Raw genomic sequence first — 13,085 nt, 5'->3', positions numbered from 1 at the left:
AGCAGGTTGTTTCAGAGAACAGAGATTATAAAGAATTAAAATACACAGATTTTTTTTTTCCTTTTACACATAATGTGCCTTTCCTCCTCCAAAAAAGGCACTGAATGAAGAGGATACAATGACACAGCAATCCAAGTCTCTGCTACTAGTTCAAGGCAATGGTAGTGTTACAAACAGCAAACTCGCACAGCACTGCAAATAAACTGCATATTCATCCCCACCCCCTCGTCACAAACTCATTCGCCACTCTGACCCACAAACCTGTCTCAGGATCTAAAATGAGCCAGTGGCCTACGGAGAAAAGACACATCTGAGCACACACATTATGTAAGTGTGCGGTCAAGCACACCTAACAGGTCATGTAACATTTTTATGCTGACAAGACACGCACGCACCAATGTATGAATGCTCCGCTCACCTTTCTCCCTTTCCCCGAGCCCTGCAGAGAGATGCTCCTTCTGGCGCATAAGAAGCGCGTGCTCCTCGCTGAGCTCCTGATGCTTCAGTCTGAGGCTGTCCAGCTCTGCGGTGAGACCCTGCATCTTGTGCAGCTTAACCTTCAGGTCCTCAAGCGCCTCCACTAGTCTCTCCTCTTGAGCCTCCTTCTGCTGCAGGGATTCCTCAAGGACTGCTTTTTCAGCCACATAGCCCTCCAAAAGCCCTGAACACATCATTCAAAGACAAATGATTAATCATGTGAGGGGGGGGGGGGGGGGGGGGGACAGCACAGGAAACATGTTTGAGTTATGCAAGAGGTGAAATTGGAGCATGTACAGATAAGCAAAGTGTTGTAACCATCAGTGTTTTCACTCGGCAGCACGAGATGAAGTCATAAGAAACAGAGTTCATGATGCTCACCCTCAGCCTTATGGAGTTCCAGCTGGAGTTTACTTTTATGCCTTGCCTCCTGATCGAGCTGCTCCAACAGGAGTTTGTGCTGCTGAAGGAGTTGGGCCGAGTCGTCTCTGCCTTTAGAGATCCTGTCCTCCAACGAAAGGTGGACGCCATGGGTCTGCTCCAGCTGGAGAAAAAGTGAAAGCTCAAACTGAAAAATATATTCTATCAAAAATGTATTAGTGTGGATTGTTGAGTGTTTGTGCTCCTTTACCTGTGTGCTGGCCTGGTTGAGCAGCTCTAGCAGCGTGTCAACAGTGTGACGCAGTCTGCTGCAGGCGCTCAGAGCTGCTTCTTCTCCCCCAGGATTGATCTGAGTATCTGAAACCAGCAGGCTCTCACAGAGCAGGTGGGTCAATTCAAGTTCCTCTGAAGACAGGTCTGTGACTAAAATACACAGAAAATACATTTATATTGTATGCAAACATTTAAATTCCAAATGTAAAGAAAGCCCTTCAGTGAACCATTGAAATAATCTGTATGTAGATTCTGCATCGCTAACAAAAACCTGTGATCTAGACTTCAGAGCACATGATGCACACCTGATTGTTGTGTATCTTTGTTTGCAGTCGAGTTCCTCTGATTGGTCGCCTGCTCAGATGTTTTGGTTCTGGCACTGATTTTTTGTCCAATCAGTTCTTCTGTAGCGATTGTGCAGCGAATCATCTCAATCAGCACCTTCCTCAGCTTTTCATTGGCCTGGTGGAGGTTACATCTGTGCAAAGCGAAAGTGACACATGAAGACAATTCCATTTATTAGTGTGGGACTTATTATTTTACACTGTTTTGTTTTCCCTATTTAGAGACAAACATTTAATATCAAGTAGAACAAAGAAAGCAGCTGATGGACCCGTTGAGGGAGGAAGAAAAACATAGAATCTTTAAGAGAATACTGAAACATGATTTCGTGAGGAACTTTCAGTTTGTGCCGATCTTGTGAAATAAAATCAGTGTGTCTAAACTATTTGTTGTTTGTGTCCTGTACGTGCCTTAGAATCATTAAATTTCATCCTGATCCTGTTAACAGTCAAGTAAATCACTCTCCTGCTCAGCATGCAGTATATTGCCAATCTTAATACGGACCAAGTGGCACCCACAGGAGCTCTGATTACAGCCCACCTGTGCTTTGTTAACCCAAAGCACATATTGGGTCGGCGGGGGTAATCCGAGGTTGCCATTGTGAAGAGCTTACGAGGTCATAAATTCAAATTTTTTGTAGATAAAATGAACTAATAGCACCCTAAAGCGATATATCAATGTTTACATTTTAATTCAGCTTGAAACACTTCACACACATGAAGCACCCAACACCACTAACCTTTCTTCTTTAGCAGTCTGCAGGTCATCAGTGAGCATCTTGAGATGGTTTCCTCCCTCCTGACTCTCTCGTTCCCGTCTTTGGAGGAGAGTGTCCAAAGTGTCCATCTCTGCACGCTTCCCTTCCAGCTCTCCCTGAAGACAGCCGACCTCCGCTCTCAGCTGGACACAATGGGAGCAGACAGAGTTTGATCATTCAGCCAACACTTGACACAAGTCTGTTGAACCGCCCCTCTACCAACACATGTATGCACCCAAGTGCCAAAGAAAGGAGAAACAACAGACTTAAAAAGCATCACTAAATTCGGACTTAACTACAAAAAAACACCTCTTGGTTGTGCGCTTTCGCTAGTTAGTCAAGTTTGCAGTTGACCAATCAGTGTTTCTCACTTATCAGTGTAACAATGACTGGGAGATCTGGGATTTATTACATAATTTAAGATAACACTAGAACTTAATAAGTAGGCCTATGTTAAGCAGGAAGGGTCAAACTACATTCATTTACACTCCTTCTGTGTTTCTCTGCAGAACTTGTGATTGTCCACAGACTTTTCTTGCAGCAGCAGAACCAACTGGTACACTGGGAGAGATAATCTACTAATCAATCCACCTCGAGTCAAAGTGTAAATGAAAGACTCTCCCCAAGCTTTACTCAGAAATCCCCACACATGCATTTCAAAGGTCACAGTGACCTTACATTTCTACACCAGATTCTACTGAAGTTTAGCTTTCAATCCAAAAGGATGAAGGTGCCAATTTGAACCTATATCCTCCTGATTACCCTGAAATATTGCAATCATAAGAAGTGAAAAGGTCAGATGAAGAGACGACATGAAGCCTAAAACCATAGCTGTGACCGGCATGGAGGTAATAGGAAAAAAAAAAACAGTCACATGGTCAACAACATCCTACCAGTGCCAGGAGCATGACAAAAGCAGATGGCAGGTTCTGCACTGAAAGGAAATCGTACCAGATGTCGGTCGTGAGAGAAGTCAACCTTACAAATAAAATACATTCAATACATCCACTGTAGCACTAAACACATGCCCTCATCTGAACAAGCTGAATCTCTCTCACACGCACACAAAAACACACATAATAATCTTCGAGCATCCTTGGCAGAAGTACCACTGTCACTTTTCCAAACTAGAGCGGGATTGAGGCGAGTAATCTGACTTCACAGAGACTATCAGTTCTCTTCCAGGTAATTTGACTTACCTCTGTCTCCTTGGCCTGGTCATGCTCTCTCTCCCTCTCTCTCCCCCTCTGTCCTTGCACCAAGACTTTTTCTCCCTCTCTTTTCCCTCTTCCTCCCGCTTTCTCACATCAAACATGTCTCAAGCAGCCACCTGCCTCTACCAAACAATGCTGTTGCCCTGACAACCGCCCCCTCCCAACCACTCCTAAGCCTCCCTCTGTTAACCTCACGGGTGTGTGTGAGTGTGTGTTTTAATATCTCACTATGAAGAGCAGAGCCAGGCAGGTGCCATATAAACCATTGTGTGTATACATGAGGCCCATTAATGTTGATTTATGGGTTTTATTATGGATTTACAAAATGATAAGAGTTAGGAGGAGGGTGTGAAGGTTAATAAACAATTCATTCATAAAGGGGAGTCTTGTGTAGACAAACACATTTGGAAAGAGACATTAAAGTGTTTGGATAGTTAAGAATAAATGATTAACATTTAAAGGTGACAGATTATCCTCCTTTTCAACAAGTTTAAATAAGTCTCCCCAAAACATGTCTGTGAAGTTTCTTGTTCTAAATCCACTCTGATCCTGTATTTGATCATGTCTATAAACCCCTCTATTTCAGCCCTGCTCAGAACAGGCTGTTTCTGTGTCTGTACCTTTAAATGTAAATGAGCTGTGTCTGACCACGCCCCCTCTCTGGAAGGAGTTGGGTGGCTCAAGCTTTCTTGCTCCATGCCGTATTGTTTACAGTGAGGGGTTATACTCAGAGGGCAGAACAAACACCTAGCTGGGGGAGGGGCTACTACCCTTTGTGATGTCATGAAGGGAAAATCTCCAAACGGCCTGTTTGAGCACACATTTTCTGAAAAGTGGAGCAGGCAAAAGAAGGAGAGGATGGACTTTTCTCATAGTTGAAGGGTTTGTAGACAGACTAGTGACGCATTAGTGTTAAAAAACACGGTGAAGTGTATTTTGCATACTATGTGACCTTTAACATTGAAGCATGATTCAAATCTTCTCAACAACAAACCAACTAAAGAAAGTTGTTATTCCATGACGCAAAAAAATATTATTAAAGATTAGAAATAATCTACGATAACCCGATCTATTGTGTTTCATTGTTGTTCACTGAACAAAACAAGTTGAAGGGATTTCTGTATGTTTGTGTTTTTATTCCATTTTAAGAGTTTAGAGCATACTTCTGATGATTATCAGGATTATATAGTAAACCATGATGTTTCCTAACAGGAAAATTGTGACATAACATTTTCATATCTTCCAGAATAATATTTATCCGGTCAATATACAAGTCTTTCAGTTATTAGTCAACATGTCTTTCCTGTAGCAAAGGTCTCTAAATCTCTAGTTTGATCCCACATTTCAAACCACCAGATATTCAGTTCACGTTCACATAAGACAAAACGAAACAAAAAACAGTAAATATCCAAAGCTGAGAAAATCAAATCAGAGATTTTCTTCTTGAGCAATCACTGAAAATATAATCCGATTATCTGAAATAACTACTAATTAATGTAGATTAATCCACAACTCGTTTAATCTGTGATGAGTCGCTGCACAATCGCTACAGAAGAGCTGATTGGAGAAAAACAATCAGTGCCAGAAAAAAACAACTGAGCAGGCGACACATTAGGGGAAGTCGACTGCAAACAAAGATGCACAACAATCAGGTCTGCATGTGTCATTTTGATTTTTCTTCATATGAGCATGACTCATACAACACACTCAAACATACACCCAGCTGTTCAGTCTGGTGATGCATCAATTTAATAATCTCTTAAACTAGATGTAATCCTTTGCATGGAAGAGGAGAGAACATGTTCTATGGATGCTACGTCTTAGCAGGAACATTTCCCCCACACTCAGAAACTGTTGGCCATTGGATAAAGACAATCCGAGAACTGAGATTTTGTGTGTTGAACCTTAAAACCCACATATTGTCCCAACAAAAGTGAAGCTGCAGGTTTCACCTTATTCAAACACTTCATTTGCACCAGGGACATACAAAAAAAAAGCACCATGCTGTGAAGGGACTGTGTGTATGCGAGTGTAGTACCTGAGAAACAACAGTGTCCAGCTGCTGCAGCTGGGCAGTGAGCTGACTCATTTTGCCGGTGTAGCTTCGCTCTTTCTCCTCCTGTTCCGATGTGAAGCTCCGCCTCAGGTCCTCAAACTCCGCCTGCTTCTGCTCTTCAGCCTCAGTCTTCAAAGATCACAGAAATGTGTTAAAATCAAATCAAAGATACCGATCACCATCTTAGAAAGCCGCTGTGAAGCGTAGGTTTATTAGTTCTTCAGCTAAAGAAATCTCTGGTCATGTCTCAATGGCTTACGGCTGAAATGTCTGGGGGAGAAAAAAAAGTACATTCAGCCTTCAAATCTTCTGCATCAGAGGATAAAAAGCTTAGATCCATCCATTTAGCCACTGTTCAGATTGCCGAAACACAAACACATGCACACAGTCCAGCAGATTCAGAGAACAGAGAGACAGATGCACAAAACACTTCCACATATATGATGGTGGGATTATGTGGACACTGGGTTTGAATAAAGCTCCAGTGGGAAAGAGTCCAACAGAAAGAACTGTCCCTGGGAATGAACTGGTGCAGCTGGAGCTTAGAGCGGGCAATGTCAAAACAAGCACAAGCACACACACTACAGCTTTCCATAATCCAGAGCTATTACATAATGTCTTTTCAAAGAGGCACTCAAATAAATATTGAACTTTGACTACTAATATGGGAAAGATCAGAATACTTTTTTGTATATTGAATGGCTATATTGAGGCTACAGGGCTGCTGCTAAATGTTAAGATATTTAAGACCTTCAGCAAAAGAAAAGGAGCATCAACGCTACACAGAGGTGGGAAAAAATATTGTTTTATGTAGGAATCGAGATTCTTATCTCCTGAGATTTTAAATCGATTCATAACTTCTAAAAATTGATTTTTTTAGCTAATCAGTCACTCCCTGCTAAGTGCTAAGGCTAGCTCTTTAACTCAGCGAAAGCTAAATATAGCAACAAGAAATTCAGCCAGTCTGACAGATGACTGGAGTAGATCCTAAAGTATGTACTCATTCAAAAATAGACTTTGAATCATGAATCCAGAATCGTTTTGGATCGAAAATAGATTCTGACTCAAATCTTGCCTCCGAGAATCGAAATCGAATCAAACCCCGAGATACCCAAAGATTCCCAGCCCTAGCTACCCGTACCGCCATCTTTCTCCCCAGCTCCTCTTTCACCTTCAGTTGGTTAATCCTGTCCTGCAGCCTCTCCTCTGATTGGACTTTTAGGAGCTCCACCTCTTCTAGGGAGTGCTGCCGATGCCGCGACGACTCCTCTTCCAGCTCCCTGCGGCATGCCTCCAATTCTCGGGCAGAGACACTCCTCAACTCCTACAGCGCACACGTGTCGTAGATTTGGTTTAATACAACAAATATGCAGTGAGGCTCACAGCCACAGAGCTTCTCAGGGAAAAAAACGTAAATAAATAGTCTTTGCCTCTATACACAAGTAGACCATTATAAAGGATGAACAATAACTCTGTGTAATCCCCTCCCTAATGGGGGGGTAAGAGCCACAGAGACAAAACTCTACAGACAAGCACTAAAAACAGCTCAGCAAGCAGAGCTTTGTATGTTTATTCACCATGTAACAGACTCACACACACACCTGTAACTGGAGATGATGCTGTTCAATGAGTTGCTCTCTCTCAGCAGTGAAGGTATGTGAGAGCTCCTGAAGAGATGTGCTATGTTGTTGTTCCAGTTCTAAAACCTGCACGGGGCAAAGGATGCAACAAAAAAATCATTTTCTGGCCATTCAAACCTAAATGGATAAAGGCATGAGTGAAAAGTATTAAAATTATTTGGTTGAGCCTATTTCTGATGTAAGAAACGCTGGCATATCTGACAGAATGATTGCATTTTTGTTACGTAGTATGTGATAGGCTAATCACCACCAATATGTTCCCAGACAGCCGGAACCAATGTAATGCTAGGGCAAGATCTTGGATTGAATATCTTTTTTTTTGCCTTTTTGATTAAAATTGTCACAGAAAAATCCATAGTTACACTTGTTATCGTGACTTCAAAGTATTATGCTGTGCAATAATGCTGTACAGTCCACTACAGATAACTCACTATATAGTGAGTAGGGGACGAGTGAGTGGTTTCAGACACATCCTTTGATTTTTCGACTTTCTGATAAGAAGACGTCACAGAAATAAAAATAAATCACATTTTACACTTCTGTCATCATCTAGACTCCAAAGTACTATTGACATGCAACCATACGTTCTCTAACATTTAATTATAACAAGAAATGCCAAATGTTGAAAACCGAAGTCACATGGTTGTACCTGCTTCTTTAGGGTCTCCAGGGCTTTGCAGTGTTCGGTATCTAAGGCCTCTTTCTGAGCAGCTAGTTCAGTCTGAAAAAATAAAGCAGGAGACATGTTTCTAATATGCCTGTACTTTGTCTCGGTGGTTGAGTGATAGTTTCATGGCTGATGGTCTAACAGGTTCATGTTTTTTTGCGTACCTTGTGAACGTGGCTGAGCTCTGCTGCCATGGCACTAAACTTCTCGAGGTGCACCTGAGCCAGCTCCCTCCTCAGCTCCTCCCTGACGGACAGCTGTTCTGCAGCTTGGCGCTCCATCAGCTGCCTGTGCTCGGACTTCTGGTGATTCAGCTCTTGACGATGCCTCTCTCCAATTTGCATCATTTCGTCACGCAATGTCTGACAAAACAAATGAGATTACAGCATTCAAAAGCACGTACAAAAAAAAGACTAAATAAAATGACAGCAGCAGAGTGTGTTTGTAAAGGATTTAAAACTGATAACATGAGGATTTGCATTGTGTTTTACTTGTTATGAACTCTGTGCCCTTACTTGCACTTCCTTCAGGTACGTTGACTCCAAAGTGTCCATATTACCCAGCATCCTCTTTTCCAGTTCATCCCTCTCTTCCTGGTGTTTGCGGGCTAAATCGGCCTCTAAAGCCTCCAGCTCAGCCTGCTTGGTCTCCTGCAAAGCGGCCTCCAGACATTGGAGGTCAGCCTTCAGTTTTGAATCGAGAGCTGCGTCCAAGGCAACAAGCTCTGCGTTGTGTTTGGACTCAAGCTCAACAGCCAGCGCTTCAAGCTGATCTTTGTGACTGGCACTGAGTGAGTCTAGTTGTGCTTTGTGTTTGGCATCGAGTGTTTCCATCTCTTGGGAGCGTTCGCTCAGTCGTGTTTCTCTTTCATGTTGCAGCTCAGTTTGATGTTTGTTCTGTAGCTCTGCCAGAGAGAGGTCATATTTTTGGGCTAAACTCTGCTCCAACAATGCCTTTTCCTGTTTGAACCTAAAATAGAATGAGAGGGAAAAACAAGCTGTTATTAATCATGGTTTGTAGAAAACATACACACCACTCATCAGAAGACGCCCCAGAACTCTGTGCTCTGTTAACACCTCATGTTGAAAACAGGATTTATAAGGAGACTGTAAATTCATCTGCAACAAATTTGACCAGTTAATATTTGATCAAACATGAGATATGCTTTTGTTCTCCATTCTAGGAAAGTTGTTAGAGGTATCCTTACTGTTAACTTTCAAATGTTTTAAATACATGCTATCTTAAAAATCAGCTTCAGGTGCATTTTGAAGTTTACTAAAGCACTAACAAGGTGCATGATGTGTGAAAGACTAAAAACCTCCAGCAACACTTGTAGTATGAAGATCAGCTTTATTACACTGAGGTCAGCGTTTCAGCCTGTGGCCTTCATCAGGGTGGTTTACTAAAGCACAACAAACATGACTCATATGTTTCAGGGTCCGTCCTCCAACAAACCGAGCGTTGAGGATCTGGAGCCGGGATGAAGCTCACCTGTCGAGTGCTTGTCGTAGCCGCTCCTCACTCTGCTCCTGGAGGAGAGCAGTGAGCTCCTTCAGGTCTGCTGTCATACAGCTCTTTGCCTGTTGCAGCTCACTGTCATACTGGGCCTCCAGTCTCTGCCGCACCACGAGGACCTGTGGGCCTGAGAAACAAACAAAAATGTGACATAATGATGGAGAACTCCTTCTTACATATCATCACATTTCAACATAATGACAAACATCCAACTACAGTCTTACTGTCATCGTTGTCCAGTGCAGCCTGTAGAGACTTTAGCTTCTCCCTCTCCTCATGAAGAGCTTCTTCAAAGCCTCTCCTCTCTTTCTCCATCTCTCTGTCGTGGTCAGACTTCAGGACAGAGAGCTCAGCGTCATGCTTCTCTTGGAGATCTCCTCTCAGCCTCTTCATCTCCTCCTGCAAACGCTCCTTCTCCTGTTTCAGAGCTTCCTCTAGTTCCCTACCAAACTCCGGCCTCAACTGCACACGTTGACACAAATATACACAAAACATTATTTGAAATTTCCAAATTGTATCATTAGATATGTTAGCGTATATCTATCAGTATATTTGTGTAATTATTGTGAACGCTTGTGTACCTTTTGCATCTCTGCATCATGTTGTACAATGAAGGCAGCCATTCTTTTCTCCTGGTTGTGGATGATGGTCAGGCTTTCCTGCAGCTCCTCAGTGTGACACCACATCCTTTGTTCAACCTCCACCTAATCAAGAGCAGCGTTTCATTATAAAATATAACTCACAAAGTCACTGTGTGCTTTGATCTATAGATGATGATCTGATTTATTGTTCTCACCTCAACCTGCCTTGCAGACTCAGAATGAACTTTGGTCAGTTCTGCAAAAAAAGGTTTGAGAAAATATGATTTAACTTCATGAGTTTTCTGTATCAAAGGGCATATTTGAATTTCATGAAGTGTGCGAGAAGAACCTTGTAAGTGGTGGTCAGAAAGTTTGGCTCGGAGTTGCTCGAGCTCCAGTGCATGACGAGTCTTTATCTCCTGCAGTTCCGCGTAGTACAAGTCAGTAAGGTCTGAGCGCACCTAAATGTACATTGATATAAATATAGGTCAACTAAGTGAGTAAAGGGCTTTATTTCATCAGAACGGCAACCTGGTTAGTCAGATAGCTTCAGAAATCCCATAAGGCCACATCTTTGGATACCGCTCAACATTCACACTCGCTTCACATTGTGATCAGGCAGCTGATTGGACGAGAGAAACTGTTCGAACCCCTTTCAACTACACATCAACTCTGTCACTTAAAATGGGAAAAAACATCACCTGCCAGGAGAGACAAATGTGAGTCATTATCCCAATATTTAATGTTTCTCCCCTTCCACCATTACATCCAGCTTTACCTGCACATTGAAGTGTTTACAGAATGGTCAAACAACACTACAAAGAAACTGTTTCTAAGTCAAAATAATCTGAGACTAAAGCTGCAATTTGCATAAGCGTCTGACTCTCTCTTTGTCAAAACTTTGTGAAAGAATTGAAGTATGGAGTTTATATCTGACCTGTTGCAACTCCTTCTTAAAGGAAATAGCCATAGAGGATCGTAGATCTGAAAGCTCCTCTGTGTGTCTCTCCTCGAGCTGAAGACGCAGACTGTCATGGACTTCCTGAATGGGACATGATATGATGCTTAAGATACTTAGTGTTCAAGAATACAAAATCAATGAGGCTGAAATCTAAAGAATAGTTAAAAACTTAGACAAATCTGAGCTGAAGACTTCAACAAAGTCGGCAATTCTAAAGAACCCCAACGACACATTTTCAAGACCTGCTGTCCCTAGATGAATGCTTTTTATTTTAAAGCATGCACACACCTTTTGTTTCTCCTGTTTGAGGTCAGCATCAGAAGTCACATGTTCTTTATTCTCTTCTACTAGGCTTTGCGATAAGGAACTGAAACACAAAGATATAGACGTTAACAAGTTTCTCAGAGTTTGAAGTGCATGTTTTTGTTCTTGCATTATGTTCTCTGGTATACCTGGTTAATAGAGATTCCTCCAAGGCACTTTCCACCAGCCTTAGCTGGAGCAGAGCGATTTCCTCTCTGTAGCTTTCCTCTGTTACCTGCAGTCTCTGCTCAAAGTACCTAAAGGAGGATGGAGGTAGATCGTATAGATAAGAAAGGATCACTGACAGGTTAGAGGAGGAAATCTACAAATCTAAACAAAGGATATTTTTGACTGGGAGCACTACAAGGCATGCTGTTCAAACCCAATGTGTGATTACAAGACAGTTTGAGTATCAGTTTTTATTCTTAACTTTCAATTTTAAACTTGAACAAGAGGGTGAGAATTGCAGCTGTGTGTGCATCTGTAAGCCGGCTCTTCTCATACCTCCTCAGGCTTTCCAGCTCAGCCTCATTCTGCTCCTTTATTTCCCGCTTTTGATCATTAAACTCTGACTTCAGGCGCTCAATGTCGTCGACGCGAGCTGAGCGGGCAAGCAGCTGCTCTTTCAGCTCTGCGAGAGAGTGCGGAAGACAAAAAACACAGGTGATGTGCATGCATGTGTTCTCATGATTCCGTGACAACACTCAAGTAGGTGTCTAAAAATACTTCGTTTCTGGATATGTCTTTTCCTCTGTGTGACATATCACATCGCAGTAAGGCGTTATTAATACAAGGGGAGTTTAGAATGCGTTTGTTGTGAATATTTAATTAAATGGAGTTTGTTCAAATAGACCATCAGGCAGATGTCAGGCTGGTTTTAACAAGCTCACCTCCCAACTCTTGGCGACTAGTCCTCATGCTCTCCAGCTGGCTCCACAGCTGACCTACTTCTTCTTCTGAGCTCTGTTTTAACAAAGTCTTCTCCTTCTGCAGTTGCACAACCTGGATCACAGAGAGGACAAACAAAAACCAATGCATCTTGGAATCAGATTTCTAATTGTGTCAGATTTCCTATTCTTCATGTTTTATAGACTGGGGCTGGTGTAATAAGTAAAACGGAAAAAAAGTGGAAATAGGACAAACATTTATAAGTAGATATTCAATTTGGGTTATTCATGTTCTGGACAGTGGCCTGAACGGATACATAATTAGCATTTAGCTGAGTCATTGTGTTTTGCCTGATCTCACCTTCTGCTGCAGTTTCTGCTCCTGCTCCTGCAGGTGGAGCGCTTGCTGTTCCCTCTCCTGCAGCACCGCCTTATGAATAGAAACCAACTCCTCCAGAGCACCTGGAGGATAAGCTAAGCATTAAAAAAAATGTATAAACTAGAACATATAATAACTACATTAATTGTGTGAGACTCATGAGTCTTACACTTGTATAATCGTGCATGATACAAAAGCTCTAATATTCGCAGCGGATACAGATTAAGTTGACAACAGTTGTCATTATTAAAATAATGAGTTAAGAGGATTGTGCAGCCTTAGTTGGAGTGTGCAATTCTAAGTGAGTACAGATGGGGGGGTTGTGAATGAAAGCTACTCACGAGCTGCAGCATCTCTGTCATTCCAGGCTTGTCTCAGCTCCTCCTCCAGTTTCTGGTTCTGCTCCTTACTGGTCTGGAGTTCCTCTAATCGGGCAGAAGACTCCCGCAGCTCTGACTGCATCTGGGACAGAGCTGCCTGAGCTTCAGTAAGAGCTTTATTGGTGTGTGTGAGGGAGGCCTGGGTGGTGGAGAGTTCCGTTTGGGTTACTGTAAGGCTGTTCTGGCTCTCTGACAGAGTTTCTTGGAGTTTTGACTGGGTGCTCTCGGCTTCTTTTTCCCACTGTGACCTTACAGCCTGGAAAAAAAAAAAG

General features: G+C 42.4%; 1 protein-coding gene across 4 annotated transcripts in view; it reads right to left on the bottom strand.

Moving 5' to 3' along the window:
* The window catches only part of pcnt (pericentrin), a 39,727-nt gene that overhangs the window by 15,364 nt on the left and 11,278 nt on the right, over positions 1–13,085 (bottom strand). For all 4 annotated transcript variants that reach the window (XM_061062255.1, XM_061062256.1, XM_061062253.1 and 1 more), the window contains 23 exons: positions 12,775–13,069; positions 12,416–12,516; positions 12,058–12,169; positions 11,672–11,798; positions 11,317–11,424; positions 11,153–11,231; positions 10,841–10,945; positions 10,253–10,364; positions 10,119–10,159; positions 9,904–10,026; positions 9,547–9,784; positions 9,299–9,449; positions 8,323–8,776; positions 7,972–8,169; positions 7,790–7,861; positions 7,102–7,206; positions 6,672–6,824; positions 5,483–5,629; positions 2,213–2,373; positions 1,437–1,609; positions 1,109–1,281; positions 859–1,021; positions 419–661 (listed from right to left, as the gene is read on the bottom strand). In XM_061062255.1, the coding sequence (XP_060918238.1) occupies positions 419–661; positions 859–1,021; positions 1,109–1,281; positions 1,437–1,609; positions 2,213–2,373; positions 5,483–5,629; positions 6,672–6,824; positions 7,102–7,206; positions 7,790–7,861; positions 7,972–8,169; positions 8,323–8,776; positions 9,299–9,449; positions 9,547–9,784; positions 9,904–10,026; positions 10,119–10,159; positions 10,253–10,364; positions 10,841–10,945; positions 11,153–11,231; positions 11,317–11,424; positions 11,672–11,798; positions 12,058–12,169; positions 12,416–12,516; positions 12,775–13,069 (3,634 nt within the window). The remainder of the gene's footprint in view (positions 1–418; positions 662–858; positions 1,022–1,108; positions 1,282–1,436; positions 1,610–2,212; positions 2,374–5,482; positions 5,630–6,671; positions 6,825–7,101; positions 7,207–7,789; positions 7,862–7,971; positions 8,170–8,322; positions 8,777–9,298; positions 9,450–9,546; positions 9,785–9,903; positions 10,027–10,118; positions 10,160–10,252; positions 10,365–10,840; positions 10,946–11,152; positions 11,232–11,316; positions 11,425–11,671; positions 11,799–12,057; positions 12,170–12,415; positions 12,517–12,774; positions 13,070–13,085) is intronic.

The sequence above is a fragment of the Labrus mixtus genome, chromosome 18 (assembly GCF_963584025.1).
Source record: "Labrus mixtus chromosome 18, fLabMix1.1, whole genome shotgun sequence".
Classification (NCBI taxonomy): Eukaryota; Metazoa; Chordata; class Actinopteri; order Labriformes; family Labridae; genus Labrus; species Labrus mixtus.
The sequence above is the reverse complement of the archived record's forward strand: the minus strand, read 5'-3'. Positions and strand labels throughout refer to the sequence as shown.